The sequence below is a fragment of the Carlito syrichta genome, unplaced genomic scaffold (assembly GCF_000164805.1).
Source record: "Carlito syrichta isolate Samal-C Ts95f unplaced genomic scaffold, Tarsius_syrichta-2.0.1 Scaffold316182, whole genome shotgun sequence".
NCBI classification, from domain to species: Eukaryota; Metazoa; Chordata; class Mammalia; order Primates; family Tarsiidae; genus Carlito; species Carlito syrichta.
In genome coordinates this window covers 395,876-413,358 of record NW_007260278.1, presented here as the reverse complement: position 1 = coordinate 413,358, position 17,483 = coordinate 395,876, and the positions used below count along the sequence as shown (strand labels likewise).

The 17,483-nt window shown below is 34.3% G+C and overlaps 1 protein-coding gene across 1 annotated transcript in view; it reads right to left on the bottom strand.

Moving 5' to 3' along the window:
* CSMD3 (CUB and Sushi multiple domains 3) overlaps positions 1-17,483 on the bottom strand; it is a 509,139-nt gene that overhangs the window by 165,198 nt on the left and 326,458 nt on the right. Inside the window, exons 26-27 of the mRNA XM_021706867.1 lie at positions 15,983-16,079; positions 13,655-13,759 (exon numbers count right to left, since the gene is read on the bottom strand). Of these exons, the coding sequence (XP_021562542.1) occupies positions 13,655-13,759; positions 15,983-16,079 (202 nt within the window). The remainder of the gene's footprint in view (positions 1-13,654; positions 13,760-15,982; positions 16,080-17,483) is intronic.

Here is a 17,483-nt window from a genome sequence, read left to right as displayed (position 1 = left end):
GGCCACCGCAGCCTCGCCTTCTGGGCTCAGGCGATCCTTCCGTCTCAGCCTTCCAAGTAGCCGGAATTACAGGCATGCGTTACCACGCCCGGCTGATTTTTTTAATTATCATAGAGATGAGGTCTCGCTGCCCAGACGAGTCTCGAACCCGCGGCCTCATGCAATTCACTCACCTCAGCCTCCCAAAGGCACGGGATTACAGGCTGAGTCACCAAGCCCGGATGTTTTTATATTTTGAAGGTGGAAAATTATGAAAAGAGGCTAAAAGAAGGGTTATAATATAGTGATTAAGATTACTTGCTTTGGAATACAATTATCTGAATGTATTCCACTACTTGCTAACTTAAAAAAGTACCGCACTCTGGAGTTATTTTCTAAACTTTAGTTATCCCATCTGTAAAATAGGGTTTCAAGAATATCTGCCTCTGCCTAAGGCAATTTACAGATTTAATGCAATAGCCATCAAATTACCAACACCATTCTTCTCACACCTAGAAACAACAATACAGAAATTCATATGGAAATGTAAACGACCAAGAAAAGCCAAAATAATCCTCACCAAAAAAAAAAAAAAAAAAAAAAGCAGGAGGTATCACACTCCCAGACTTTAAGTTTTATTATAAAGCTACAATTATCAAAACAGCCTGGTATTAGTACAAGAACAGGCATATAGACCAATGGAATATAATTGATATTCCAGAAGCAAAACCTCAATTTCTCAACCAATCCATCTTCAATAAAGCCTCCACCACCTACCACTGGGGAGAGGAGAACCTATTCAGTAAATGCTGCTAGGGAAACTGACTGACCACATGGAGAAGATTGAAACAGGACCCCTACCTATTCCTATACACAAAAATTAACTCTAAATGGATCAGAGACCTAAATGTAAAACCTCAAACCTAAGAACCTTAGAAAATGCAGGAGACATCTTTATGGAAGTTGGAACTGACAACCAATTCCCAAACAAAACCCTAAATGCCCAGGCCATAAGAGATAAGATAGACAAATGGGACCTCATCGAACTGACAAACTTCTGCAAAGCCAAAGAACCCATCAAGAGAGCAGGGAGACAGCTCACAGACTGAGAAAAATTATTTGCTAACTCCATATCTGACAAAGGCCTAACATCTAGGATCTACAAATAACTCAAACATGCCGAAAAGAAAACAACAAATAGTCCCATTACAAAGTGGGCAAAATATATAAATAGACAGTTCTCAAAAGAAGACATATGAGCAGCCAACAGATACATGAAGAAATGTTCAGCCTCACTAGTTATCAAGGAGATGCAAATTAAAACTACACTGAGATACCACCTAACTCCAGTCAGAATGACCATCATCAAGAACTCAAAAAATAACAGATGCTGAAGAGGACGTGACAAAAAGGGAATACTTCTACATTGCTGGTGGGAATGCAAATTAGTACAACCTCTGTGGAAATCAGTGTGGTGATTCCTAAAAGTTCTAAAAATCGATCTTCCATATGACCCTGCAATCCCTCTACTGGGAATATGCCTGGAAGAACTCAAATCACTCTATAAAAAAGAAACCTGCACACGTATGTTTATCACAGCCTTGTTCACAATAGCAAGAACATGGAACTGACTGTGCTGCCCATCAAAAGACGACTGAATTAAAAAAATGTGGTACATATACACGATGGAATATTATGCAGCAATAAAAAAGAACAAAATCATGAACTTCGCAGCAACCTGGATGGAATTAAGGTCTATAATACTGAGTGATCTTTCACAGAAACAAAGAACCAAGTGTCACATGTTCTCACTCATAAATGGACCGTGGACAACTGTCATAATACTATAAGAAAAGGACTGACCATTGTTCGAAACTGTGGTGTGGAGAGGAGGTGAAGAGTTGGGAATGACAGTAGTTGAAATCTGACTGGGGAGGGAGGCACATCTCATCAACAGGTGTACCTGCATGATGAATTTTGTATAACCAACCTTGAATTGTACCCCACAACTTGAAAATAAAAAAATTAAATAAAAAAAGAATATCTGCCTCATGTTATTGGGAAAATTTAATAAAAATATGTCTACAAAGCATTTAGCACTGTACTTGGCATATACTGAGCACGGAAAAATTTTAGCTTTTGATAATATAATGATAATAGCATAATGATGACAATCTTTGTTATGAAGATTATAATAATGATGATGGAAGTATTGTTAGTATTGAAGAACCTTATCAGATATTCAAATGCTTACGGTTTATAATATAATTATAAATAATACAAAAATAATACAAATGACTGTTTACAATGTGAATGCACCACACATTTGAAAGCAGTCAAGGACACACAAGTCAATGTGAGTCCCAAATAGTAGTACTTGTCAAATGATTAAATAGTTTTCTATGCTTTGATTATCCTAACAGGAAAAGTATATGAAAGCATTTAACCCAGCTAGCTACATATAAATTTTCTTTAAAAGTATAAACTATTAAATTTGTTTAGTCTAGTGCTTGAAAAGAAGAAAACAAAGTCTCACAAAACCCAATGAAGACAAAGTTTTTCTTCTTCTGAAAAAAATGTAATTTTCTAAGTCCTTCTTTAATAAGTAATTAACAAAATAATCTACTAAAACTAGCACAGTGGATGCAACTAGCTTGCTGGCAGTCAGACATTTGAGTACTGAGTGATAATAGCTAAGACATTGTCCACACGATCCACAGAGATAAACTACTTAGGATAAGCATAGTTATTGTCGCCTCCCCACCCCGAAAAACAGCAAGATGCTATGTTGTGCCTTTATTGGAAATAAATCATGTCCAATACACTGCCCACACGTAGTTTAATATTCATTGAGAGATAATTTAAGAATGCTAGTTAAAATTATTTCCTAACCATTGGTAATTGCAAAAAATAGCAGTACCTTGTAAATCATAGCATGCCATTCCTCTGCTCAAATCACCATAGTGACTCAATTTCAATAGAGCAAAAATCAAGTCCTTACAATGACTCATAGCAGCCCACTTACCCATCTATCTTTCACCTCATTTCCAAACCCCCAACCTCCTTGTTCTTCACATTTCTGTTTTATAATGTTTGCTCTGACTGTTTCCGAAAACAATGTACTCATTTATCAGCAAGACTTACTTCTGCACCACCTTCAACTCTTTGCTCAACTGTCACCTTCCCTACAATGGATAACCTGATCATCCTGATATCCCTCTCCCCAGTCCTAGAATTCCTCACCCCTCAACTCTCCATTTACTTAATTTTCAATGACAAAGCACTTTCTGAAATATTATATATATTACTTCCTCACTATATTTTTGTATTTTATCTGTCTTCACCTAATAGGCAGTAATCCTCATGGGGCAAAAGTATATTGCCTCTTTTATTCACTAAAGTGTCTGACACACAAGAGTTATGTAAATATTTGTTGAACGAATAAAGACATAGACATTAAGAAGGGTGAAGAGGAAGTGATATCGATTTCAGAGAAAGAAGAAATTGCTTCTGGGCTGAGCTAATTTGGTCATGCAGTCTTCCAGATTCTTTCTGGTCTCCTAAAACGTATCTCACAGCTGTCCTCCAGGCCATGGGAGAACACAGGATACATGGGCCACATGCAGCTGGGGAAGGAGATGACTGCACATGCATTGCTTCTCTAAAGCAAAACCTCTTGCTGATCTCCTTCTCTCTTCCTTTTATTCCTCTTTAAAAACATTGTTTACAATTCAGGGAAGAGTCAGAAGAGTCACAGATTTCATTTGAAACAGCTTCCAAACAGGACGTGGTGTCCCAAACAACCCCTTAACTCCCGACAATTATATGCAGGCATTTCATGCAAGTGCCAGGCAGCACGTATGGCGTTGAGACCCAGTGAGCACTGGCAGTGGTCCTGGAGAGTGACCCAAGGCACAAGGGGCTTGTGGCACCTAGCCCTGTAGCATTCTCTGTGTTCCAGGAATTAGACTCCTTCCTACACATCTCCTCTAGCCCCTTGCTAACCTCACTTCCAGTCCCTGGTCTTCAGTATAATAGGAATTGACTTTTCCCTTTTGTTATTTCTGTATTCATAAAAAAATAAATAAATAAAAACAAATCACAGCCCAAAGAGTGAAATTAATCTGCAGTGAAAAATAACAACAACCAAAAAAAAACAGAAGAAAGGAAGGATAAAGAGGACCGCCTGTTAACAACACTTAAAAACAGAATGGACTTTTACCAATATAGGCTAAAACAAATACACGAACACCAATAAAGCTGAATAAAAGTTCATCAATAAAAACCAGTACATCCACAAAGAGGGAGAAAGAGAGAGAAAGAGGAAGAGATTTAGGGTAGAACATTAGTTGCTTATTGCTAGAAAAAGGAAGAAGAGAAATAGAACCTATTTCTTCTCTTTTTTGGTTTTTTTTAATTGTTATTTTTGTTGTTGTTGAGATGAGATCTCTTTGGTCTCTCAATGTGCTGGAATTACAACTGTGAACCTCTGCATTGAGCAGAGAGAATAGATGTATAATATTTCCAAAAACAAAAATTACTATATTTGATTATCCAGGGAAATATTACAAAATACACAGTAGAAAAATGACATATTAAGAAATAATTGTTAGAGTAGGAAGCTAAAGAATGTTGCCTTTAGTTAGTGGATAGACAGGCAATAATATAAAGTGATGAAATATCTGTCAAATATTGATAATATCAAAGTATAAAAAGGACTGAGCAGAAAGAACTTCGGGTTTGTCCGATATAAATGATGATATTAATAACAATAATATTAAGAGTCAGGCACTCCAAAATAAAAATGTCATTATCTCAGGTTCAAGGGGGAAAAGATCACTATGATCATAAAAATAAGCCCATTTGTTGAAAATTAACCTGTAAGTAAATAAAAGGCAAAGTATATCTGTTTAGGCACTGCAATCAGTTAACCAAGATGTTTGCTTTTTTTTCTTTGTAAACCTCATCAGTGTGTAGAAAGATCAGATGGAGGAAACACTCACTTGCTGAAAGGAATCTCATCCAAATTTCTATTTACCAAGAAGAACACCTGCCATGTTCCTGAAACCTTTACTATTTAAAACATTCTTTTAAGTATACAGTACAAGTCTGCTTTCTTGGTTAAAAAAAAAAGTCTGTCCTTATTTATAGAAAACCTTAAAGTCTTTCTGCATTTTTTGCTGGTATCCAAAGAATGATTATAGACTGTTATATCCCCATTGTGATTCTTCCCTTATGTTCCCCAGTGGGCAGAACTTTTATCTCAGAGACAGTCACAAATGAAATACTAAAGACATACAGAGAGACACGTCTTCTTGATAGAAAAAAAGAAAAAAGTAATGAACCTACCTTGTTCCCACTCACACACAAATTTTTTCCAGTACCCCAAGCTTAAATATTTTGCAATGTCTTAACTTATGTATTAAAAAATACATATTGTCCTTGTTTGTAGTCATTAAAAACACACACACAGTTTTCCCTTACAGAGATTATGAATCTCAACCAGTAATTTGGGGGGCTTCTGAATACATAATGGAATTGTTTAGAATTTCTATGTCTGGCTAATATAATACACTTTCACAAGTGGACAGATCCTTAAATTACAAAAAAAATAGATGTCTCTCCACTTAGAGAAGACTACCTTCTTGAAACCTGACAGAAATTAAGATTCATCTCCATAGGCAAGATGGATTCTTTGGAAAAAATCCATGGTGCTTGGGTAGAAGGCACTGTAATCTCTGGAGTTTCTGGAAGCAACATTCTCGAGTGAGCACTGAGTGAACAGTCAGCCTTTCCGATTGCCCTGCTGGATACTGCTCCAAACCACAGCTGCTCTATGTATCACTTGATCCACTGAACATATTTTAACTGCTATTCAATCTGTTGTGAACAAAGCAGCCAAAATGCTGCCATGGCTTGTTTTATAGGTTTGTCCTTAAAGACCAGAGCAGAATTCATTAGTCATTTTAATTCTGTAAAGCTGTACTTAGTCTTTAAATTTTCTTGTTCAACCTCCCACCATTTTCCTACATTTAAACTCAATATTTTGGAAATACTATATTAGCATCTTTATCGATTAGACAATAGATTTGAAAAAATAATCTCAAAATATTTCTGATAGATTAAAAGAACATTAGGCATTCTCTGGCACTAATTTCACTACTGTCAACTATCATTTTCTCTTCCTCACCTCTCTTTATTGGTCCCTCTATCCTGTTTGCATCCCTTTTCCATACCCTGTAACTTTCTGTTTCTCATCTATTTTTCTGTATCCTTTCATTTTTTTCTTATTATAGTTCTGATATTAATTTAGAGTCACTGTTTAAAAATAACACACACAACTATAGTATTTTTATGTGATGTTATCAAGTATGCTGTCTAGTGAAGAATTTTTTTAATGTCTTCAAAAAGAAAGGTCTTTGTCCACCTGAAGAATATTTTAATTTCTGCTAAGATATTATTTGATAAACTGAAGTTATTATTTGATTTGATAAATTCTTATTATATTATAGCTGTACAGGTTTTTCATAGTAGTTATTTTTAATTATATTTACTTAATCCAAGAAATATTTAATAACTCTGTTCCAATTGAAAGAAAGCATTCAGCAAATACTTTGATGTCTTAGTTAAGGCATATCAATACAATGCTTGAAAAAGTTATTGGTCAGCTTATCATCTTTTAATAGGTTGCCACCTTGTGGTTTTTGAAAAATATAGTTAGCACTGTTCATAGATTGCATAAATATGATTCCTAGCTTAGCCGTGTTTATTTTTCTCTCAGGTGACGAATCTAGACATCTAATGATTCTTAAAAAGTATCTGGAAATCATTTTGAACCCAAAGCAACACTTTGAGAACATTATCTTTTGAATATATGAGTTGAAAACTAAGATATTAAAGGCTATTTCCTCTGAGTAGCTTCTAGACCATTAGGAGAGTTGGTAGTCTTATTATTTTAAGCAACTGCACATAAAGTCCATCAATGCATCATCTGTTTTCATGCCTATTCATTATCAATGGTATTCTTTCTCACATTTGTGAATTTGATTTAGATAATTAGTTTAGAGGATATTGGCATTCCTTGATTGCTCATTTTTTAAGAAATAAGTCATTGTAACAATTGCATAAACAGTCAGAAATACAGTATAGAGAAAAACATATTATATGTAATAAACTTTTCACTCAATTAAGAAAGATTTATTGCATTCTTCTCCCAATTTCTCTACAGTTCTATTCACAGCGTCCTTCACTCAGGCATTCAATGTTACTTTGTAAATTAAAGATCATGATGAAAAATGCTTAGCTTATTTCTAGTATACCTTTTCTGCCAAAGATGTTGGTTTCCACAACCTAAAATTTAAAGCCACTAGTCATTGTTTTCCCTTAACAAAAGCAGTCAAACTTGCAACCATCTGTTCAAAAGGCAAGCTACTATGTATTATTAACACTTATTTGTTAATTAGGTTATAGTTCAATTCCCTTTAATTATTCAAAATAATCAAGAATTTCTAACTAAAAGAAGAATTTGAAAAATATTATATATAATTGTACAAATAATCCCATTCTTTTTAATGATAGTTTATTCTTTATCTTATACAAATAACGGATCTTTTAGGTATTCAACAGTACATTTTAGAAATGCAAAAGCTGTACTCTAGAGACTTTTAAAAAATTCTTCAAATTACTTGTAATTATGATAATTTAATGGTGTATATTATGAATAACTATCAAAACTGCTTTTTAACTGTATCACCTATACGAGCACCTGTACGAGCAGCCTCAGTTCTTGCCACCCCTTTCAGTAGTCACACCTGTACGAGCAGCCTCAGTTCTTGCCACCCCTTCAAACCTTCTTTACCAGCTCTACTGAATACTTGCAATCCTCCTAATGTGCTGTATTTCATAGCTCCGTCCCAACATCAAGTTTTGTCTTCTGAAACTATCCACCCCTTCTTATTTAACTGGAAAACTCTCATTTATTTTTTTAAGATTCAGACCAACGGTCATCTCCTGTTTGAAATAGTCACTTCATTTCCTAAATTGAGCTTATGTATTGCTATTGTGAACTCTACCACAAATATCTCTACTACTATATTCACAGCATTGTATTATTGCTTTATCTTTCTTCTGTTAGAGTTATCATTTCAAAGAAAGATACTGTGACATATTTATCTTCACATTTCCCATGTTGAGCATGGTGCCTGACATACAGTAGATGTCCAAATATTTATTGGTAGAGTAAAGAATAAATAAATAAGTCTACTTTTATGGATTTGTCATATACTTACAACAATACATTTACTGTATCTGAAGTTAGCACTAACTGCAAAGTAAATTTCATTATAAAACAAAAAATGTAAAAAATAATTAACTACTGTTTATTTAGCACATGCCTATCATTGTAGCCTCTGATCTTTCCCATGGGGAGTTTCTCTTCTATCAAAACTCTCAATTTGGGTAATGATGTTCAGTGGTGAACTGAGTGACCTGGACAAGGTGATGTTAAGGAATTAATACTCAGTGGGTACCTGCAGGAAGCAGAGGCCAGCAGAATTACAAAACGTGTGTAGAGGGAGGTTCTAAACCCCAGTAGGAACACCAGCATCAGTACAGGTATACTGATGTTAATGCTATGTACCAATATTATATATTTGTTTTCTTCTCAGTGCTGTATCCAATCATTCATTTTGGGGGGTAACAATATATTCTGAATGTGTAGTAAGTTTCAGGGACTAGACTCAGTACTAGGGACAGAAGAGCATCCTAAATGGATGTGATTAGAAGCTACAGTGGATCCTGTCATCCTGGAGCTTGCATGCTAGGGAGAGCGAGTAAAGCCATAACTACCCAAATGTTCAACTAATTACACTGTGATAATGTTATGTATGAAACAACATAATCTCTTATATATGTATTTAATTAGGAAAACTAATCTTTTTGTGGCCACTGCACTCCAGTCTGGGTGACAGAGTGAGACTCCAACTCAAAAAAAAAAAGCTTTACAGGAAGTTGGGAGATTAATGTACATTTTCTTTGCCAATGAGAGTAGCTATTTAGTCTAATTCCAGTTTTGAAATATTTACAAGATCTAGTATTTGTTTTTACAATTTGAAAATGCTTATAATGAAAAAGTAGACATTACAATTGATGCCAGAAAAGTTAAAATAAACATAAGATCTGTTATGAACAAATATACAACAACGTGATTAATCTGGAAAATAAAATAAAAAATTCCTAGAAATAAAAAACTGACCAAGACTGAATTTTAAAGAAATAGAAAATCTGTACAGACCAATAACTAGTAAGAAGACTGAATAAAAACCCTTTCAACAAAGAAAAGCCCAGGACCAGATGACTTCACTAGTGAATTCTATCAAACATTTAAAGAATAATGCATGGCAATCCTTCTCAAATGTTTCCAAAAAACTGAAGAGAAGAAAACACTTTCAAATGAATTTACTGAAGTCAGCATTGTCCTAATACCCAAACTAGACTGATACAACAAGAAAATAAAACAACAGTTCAATATCTCTTCTGAACATGGATCCAAAAAAATCTCAACAAATACTAGCAAACCAAATGTAATAGCGTATTTTTAAATGGCCTACCAATTGGAATTTATTCCAGGGATGCACGGATGGTTAAACACATACAATCAATAAATTTGATACACCACAGTAACAGAGTGAAGGATAAAAATTCTATGATCCAGCCTGGCATGGTGGCTCACACCTGTAATCCTAGTATTTTGGGAGACTGAGGCAGGAGGATTGCTAGAGGCCAGGAGTTCAAGTCCAACCTAGGCAACATAGTGAGACCTCATCTCTACAAAAAAATCAAAAACAATTAGCCAATGTGGTGTAGACTCTGTAGTTCCAGCTGCTTGGGAGGCTGAGGTAAGAAGATAGTGTGAGTCCAAGAGGTCAAGGCTGCGATGAGCTGTGATGATGATTGTGCCACTGCATTTCAGCCTGGGTGACAGAGTGGTATCTTTACGCAAAAAAAAAAAAATGATCCTATCAACAGGTGCAAGCAAACAAAAAGTAATTGACATGCTTTTGTTATTAAAAACTCTCAACAAACTAAGTGTAGAACGAATTTACCATATATGAAAAACCCACAGCTAGCATCACATTCGATGGTGGAAAAGTTGAAAACTTTTTCTCTAAGAGCAGGAAGGATACCCACTCTTCCACTTTTATTCCTTATGGTAATGAAGTTTTAGCCATACCAATTAGGCAAGAAATAGAATCACAGGACATCTTACTTGAAAAAGAAGAAGTAAAACTGTCTCTGTTTGCAGGTGACATAATCTTTATATAGAAAATCCTAAAACTCCATAGAACCACAATCAAAAGTTGTCTCATTCCAGTTAAAATGGCTACTATAAAAAAGACAAAAAGTAACAGATGCTGATAAGGATGTGGAGAAAAGGGAAACAGTATGGGAGTTCCTCAAAAAACTAAAGATAGAATCACCATATGATCCAACAATCTCACTGCTGAGTATGTAACCAAAAGAAAGAAAATCAGTATATCAAAAAGATATCTGTACTTCCACGTTTACTTCAGCACTATTCACAATAGTCAGGGTATGAAATCAACCTAAGTGTCCATCAACAAATGAATGGATAAATAAAATGTAGTATATGTAGATAAATATCATTCAGTCATAATAAGATAATGTAATCCTGTCATTTGCAGCAACATGAGTAGAACTAGAGTACTTTATGTTAAGTGAAATAAACTAGGCATAGAAAGCGAGATATTGCATGGAGAGCGAGTAGAATGATGGTTACCAGAGGCTGGGAGCGGTACTGGGGAGGTTGGGGATAAAGAGAGGGTTAATGGATACAAATATACAACTAGAAGAAGTAACTTCTAGTGTTTGATAGGTAGGGTGACTATAGTTAATAATAATTTATCGTGTATTTCAAAATAGCAAGAAGAAAGATTTGGAATCTACTCCACACAAAATTGGTAAATTTTTTAGGTGATGGATATCCCAAATGCCTTGATTTGATCACTACATATTTATGCATATATTAAAATATCACATGTATCCTAGAAACATGTATAAAGGGACTCAAAACAATCAAAATTATCTTTTAGAGGGCAGGTGCCTTGTAGTACAAACTTCCCCCACTATGTGAGTATTCTGAGAACCCGTCAGCATCAGTGTACCTGCTAGCATTGTTGTGAGAGGCTGTGTTCGACTTCAGTGAATTTTGGGGGGAGATTCTTTCAACACGTTTGTCCATTTCATGATGGGTAATTTATGAGTATACCTGTCACATCACTGAGTGTTCAGTTTTTTACCCAAAACAGCACGACCCCTTGCCTCACCCTCCCTATTCACCTGATCTCGCCCTGAGAGACACTTTTCTGTTTTCCTGGATGAAAAAAGTCCTCAAAGAGAAACCTTTGAGGTGAAACAAACAAACAAACAACAAAACAGCAGAAGTACTATAAAGCATCAAAGTTGATGAGTTCAAAAACTGTTCTGAGCAGTGGGGAAAGCGTCTCGATAGGTGTATAGCATCAAACAGAGAGTACTTTGAAGGTGACTGAAGTTTAAACATGTAAGCATAAATGCATATTTTTAAAATAAATAAGTTCTATTTTGGGGGTGTTCCCCCTTGCACAATAATTATGTAACAATAAAAAATGTTAACTAAAAAATTCTCCATAGAAAAACTGTTAGAACTAATTGATGAATCAGTTACAGGATGCAAATTTAACATACAAAAATCAATTGTGTTTCTGTATACTAAATATGAACTATCCTAAAAGAAAATTAAGGGGAAAAAAATCCCATTTACAATAGCATGAAAAGGAATAAAATACTTTAGTATAAGCTTAACCAATGAAGTGAAAGATTTGTACACTAAAAACTACAAAATAATGATTAAAAAATTAAAGATATAAAAATAGAAATATATCTTATTTTTATGGATTGAAAGACTTCATATTGTTAAGATGTCCATACTATTCAAAGCAAGTTGCATATTCAATGCAATCTTTACCAAAATTCCAATAATTATTTTTACACAATTTTTTAAAACACTAAGATGCATACAGAACCACAGAAGACCCTAAATAATCAAAACATTCCTAAGAAGAAGAACTAAGGTTAATATCACACTTCCTGATTTGAAATACATATTATAAAGCTACAGTAACCAAAGCAGCATGGAATGGAATAGATAGTTCAGAAATAAATCCATAAATATATGGTCAAATTATCTTTGACAAGGGTGCCAAGTACATACAAGGGGAAAAGGATAGTTTCTTCCTTAACAAATGGTACTGGGATAACTGGATATCTACATACAAAAAAAAAATGAAATTGAATCTTTATTCCACACTAAAAAATAAACTCAAAATCATTTAGACTTAAATATAAGATCTGAAACTATATAATCTCTAGAAGAAAACATAGAGGAAAACTTTCATGACAGTGGTTTTGGCAATAATTTCCTGAATAGGATATCAGAAGGACAGTCAACAAAACTAAAAATAGTCATCAGGATTCCATTGAACTAAAAAACTTCTGCACAGCAAAGAAAACAACAGTATAAATAGGCAACCAACAAAATGGAAGAAAATATTTGCCAACCATGTAGCTGAGAAGGAGTTAATATACCTAAAGGGGTTAATATACATAAAGAACTCAAACAAATCAATAGTAAGAAAACAAACCCATCAAAAAATAAGCTAAAAGATCTGAATACATGTAACCAAAAAAAGTATACAAATGACTAACTGTGTATGAAAGTTGCTCCACATAACTAATCACTGGGGAAATGAATATCAAAACCATGAAATTGATGAGATGTGGAAACTTCATATGCTATTGATTGGAATCTAAAATGATACAGCCACTATGGAAACAGAATGAACATTCTTCAAAAAATTAAAAATAGAACTAGCATATGATCCCATAATCTCACTTCTGGGTATATATCCAAAATCAATTGAAACAGGATCTTAAACAGATGTCAGCACCCCTGTGTTCACTGCAGCTTTATTCACAATAGCCAAGACATGGCAACATCTTAAATGTCCACCAACAGGTAAATGGATAAAGAAAATTTGGCATGTACATACAATAGAAAAATTTTCAGCCTTAAAAAAAAAATCCTGCAATATGTGACAACACAGATGAACCTGGAGGACATTATGCAGTAAAATAAACCAATCACAGAAGGATATATACTGTCTGATTCTGCTTCCATGATATGTCTAAAATAGTCAATCACATAGAAACAGAGCAGAATGGTGGTTGCTAGGGGCTACTGAGAGAGGGAAATGGAGAATTGCTGTTCAACAGGTAAAAACTTTCAGTCATGCAAGATGAATAAATTTTAAAGATCTGTTTAACACCGAGCTTATAGTTAATACTATTTTGCACACTTAAACATTTGTTAAGAGGGTATATCTCATGTTAATTGTTCTTACTAAAATAAAAAAAAACTTGTAAATCTCATGAAATCATTAAAACTTTATCCATATAATTTTCCTATTGATTTGAAGTAATGCTTCAAATTTTTAAGAAAATAAAACGGTTTCCTTCAAGAAAGTTGCTGTAACTTATGTATTCACAAATGTCATATTTCAAAATTAAGATAAACTTGTTCTTAACTTTTCTGAAAAGCATGTGATATTATTTTTACCTGCGTATTCAAGGTGAAATCCTGCAGCAGAAACACTGATGTCTGATTGAAAATTTAGATATAGATTATTAGATGTAGTGTTCAAAAGATGGGGTATCGTTGTTCCTGAAATGGTCATCGAGAAGGCAAGTCAATGATTACATTATAGATACTATAGTAAAACTATGTAAGTGAACTACTTGCCAATAAAATTATATATTAATCAATTATATATTAGTATGAGCTGAGAGCACTGCAAACATGCCTTTATAAGTAACTTGTTACTTTATACTTGCTTTAACCAACTTTGTGGACCTTACCCCTGAAGCCTTCTATGAAAGAACAGAAAGAATGTTTTACAGAACACATAATTGTTTTTTTTCCCCTTCCTTTGTTCTCTGTCCACAGTGTGCTAACTGCACCTCTGAAGATAGAGGTAAACAGAAACTTAAAAGGTTACTTGACCTGCCTTAAATCTCTAAGAGGATCTTGGTGATTATGAGCTCCAGTTCTGGAGTCATAGCAGCTGGGTCCCAGTCTCATCTTAGCCTTAGCTGTACAACCCTAAACAATTTAATCTCTCTAAGCTTTCATTACCCACTAGGCCTGCTAGAAAGATCAAATGAGGGAATGTATGACAAACCTTACACAGACCTAGTACTAGGTAATCAATAGCTGTTATTTATCACCTTTGTTATCATTATGTTATAATTTAAATAGTATGGCAGTCAGTCATGGTGTCTCAAGTTTATAATCCCAGCTGCTCAGGAGGCTGAGGCAGTAAGATCACTTGAGGCCAGAAGTTTAAGACAAATCTAGGCAACACAGTAAGACCCTGACTTTCCAATATTTTGAAAATTTACAAAATTTTAAAAATAGCCAGGTGCGGTGGAATAATCTATAGTCCCAGCTACTTGGAAGGCTGAGATAAGAGGATTGCTTGAGTCCAAGAGCTAGAGGCTGCAATGAGCTATGATTGCACCACTGCACTCAATCCTGGGAGACAGAATAAGACTCCATTTCTAAATAATAATAATAACTTTTAAAAAATATTTCACTTGGCCTATTATAAATAAAAGCATACTCAAAATTTTGTGAGATTTTTCTAAGAAATATTTCTATCTAAATCTATATATAAAATGTTTATGTGTAAATCAAATCACTCCTGCTCTAGATACTTCTTTCTTTTCCTTATTGGTGATGCTAAATAACTGGTTTCTTACTCCATTTTAAAAGTCTCTTAAAAGCATCAAGTCATTCAAATTTATTTCAGTATATCTAAAATGTATGAGTTAATAGTTTAGCTATGTTTGTGTTTCTAAAGTTTAAAAAGTATAATAGCAAAAATTACCATAGAAGCTGATTTCAACTTCTATATGCTAAAGGAATCTTTTATATTTTTGCATAAATTGCCTTTAAAACCTTAACAAATCAGGCCAGGCACAGTGACTCAAGTCTGCAATCCCAGCACTTTGGGAGGCCAAGAGGAGAGGATTGCCTGAGTCCAGGGGTTCTAGACCAATCTGGAAAACTTGGTGAGACCCCGTCTCTTCAATAAATCAAAAGATTTGTCAGGCATGGTGGCATGTGCCTGTAGTTCCACTTACGTGGAAGGCTGAGGCAGAAGAATTGCCTGAGCCCAGCAGGTTGTGGTGGCTGTGAGTGTGCCACTGCACTCCAGTCTGGGAAACAGAGTGAGACTCTAACTCAAGGAAAAGTGAAACCTTAACAAATCTAACAGAAAATTGTATAAATCAGTCAATATTCTCCATAATAAATCAGATTATTTTATTCTGTATTTATTTCTGGTCTTGTTACATACGTATATATTAATTTCATATCATTTAATTCATTTAATAGAAATAATTTTGTATTCTCTTTACGCTCACTTAACAGTACCTTGTTGCATTTGCCATGTAGTTAGACAGTCTCTATAATTATTTAACAACTACATAGTATCCCATTGAGTAAATATACCATCACCAAGAACAGTCTAATTTTTAACTATTATAATTCATCCTTTTTTTTTCCCACACATATTATTCCTGAATCACAACTTGGCTGAAAATATTACCATTAACACAAAAGTGTTAATACATAATTATACAAATATAGTAAGAATATAGTAAGATTCTAAACAATAATTTTGACTTTACTTTTAAAACTATCAAACTTCTAATCTTGTAACTTAGTTTATTGCCCATTTGTAAAAAGTAAATTAACACTACTAAATCAAAGTTGTAAAAAGTAAATTAAAACTACTAAGTCAAAGTTGTAGTAACTCTTCAAAAAATATTTTCTTTTCCTCATTATATCTGTATTTTCTTTCATCTCAGCTCTCCTATTTACCTGAATAACTTCCAAGTCTTGGAGCATTGTTGTCTCCCCCATCATAGAAGTCCAGAGAATCCCAATTATGTTCTGTAGCAAAGCTCACAACTTGTACCTATGAAATAATAATTACTGATAAGAATACACATTTCTAACCTGTTACATATAATACAGTCCCTTGTAAATTGCCCCCAGGAAAGAGAGTACAAATCTGGACCACATCATTGTGACCCATCATAGGTTTTGCCATTACAGCTCTGGCCTGCATGAGCTGATTTTTATGTAGAATGCCTTATGAAGTACCTAGCTATGTTCATTATGGATATAACATGGAGAATATCTGTTGCTCTCTCAGAACATTCCCCTCATTAAAAGCTTTGAGTTAATCTCATAACTCAGTGCCAAGAATCCCAATGCATGTTCCAAACAATTGGTTAACTTTTATGTTTTGGAGTGTTAGTTTCTTGACACTGATTCAGTTTTCTCATTTGCTTTTGGCTATTAGGAAATAACAAGATTCACAGTCCACAGTATATAGGACCATATAATACACATTACTTAAACTATATTTATTTCTGGATACTTTTAATTTAGCCTTTTCTTGTGTAAACTTTGGTCAATTTCTTCTCTTATTTTTGTTTTAAAAATTTTAACATTATCATCCCCTGTGCATATTTTAATAGACCTCAATGTGAATGACTAAATCACTGTGATGTTCCCACATACTAAGAAGGAAAATGCTGGGGTTTAATTCTCTCATGTCTACTAAATTTTATTTAAAGAAAGAGGCATGTGTTACTTTGTTGCACATCACTTGGCACAGCTTGAGCTTTTGCAAGAGCCCACAGGACCTTCACTATTGTGAATATTATCCGTTTTGTTCCTTGCTTATTAAATATTTTATAGTTATGGAGGAGGAAAAGCAATAGGTTTATTAAAAAGTTTTTTTAACTAAAGTCTGCTATAAATGTAGGCACTATACTCATTCACTAAATAATTACAACTTCATTCATTAAAGATTTCTTATCTGCAAAATAGTCCATCATTATTCTTCCATGCAAGTGAATGCCGGTGCCTCTTTCCAGGGGTGAGTGCCACATGGCAATAGATATCCTGCCTGTGTGATTGGTATCAGACCCGATGTCAATGTTCCAGGACAGGAAGAAGACCAGAACTGAAGCTGTGTTATTGTAATATAACCACTACCTCCTTAGGCAATGATCAATCCCTCCCCCTATATGAATATTTCTTTCCTTCCAGTTCAGGAGGAAAAGGCTGCATTTAGCTAGGAGAAAAAAATTTACAAAGTAAAGATTCAGGCAGGAGTTGACATTTTGACTAAGCTTAAAACTTTTTTTACTGAAGGAAATTATTAAGTGTATAAAAATGTAAAAGGAGGCAAATAATGAGCTAGATTTAGTGAACCATCAGTAATCCAATTTAGCCACAGTGGAGGGTATTTACATAAAAGGAAACAAGTATGCAAAGTTAGAAAAGTTAGGAAGAGCAGAGTTCAGTG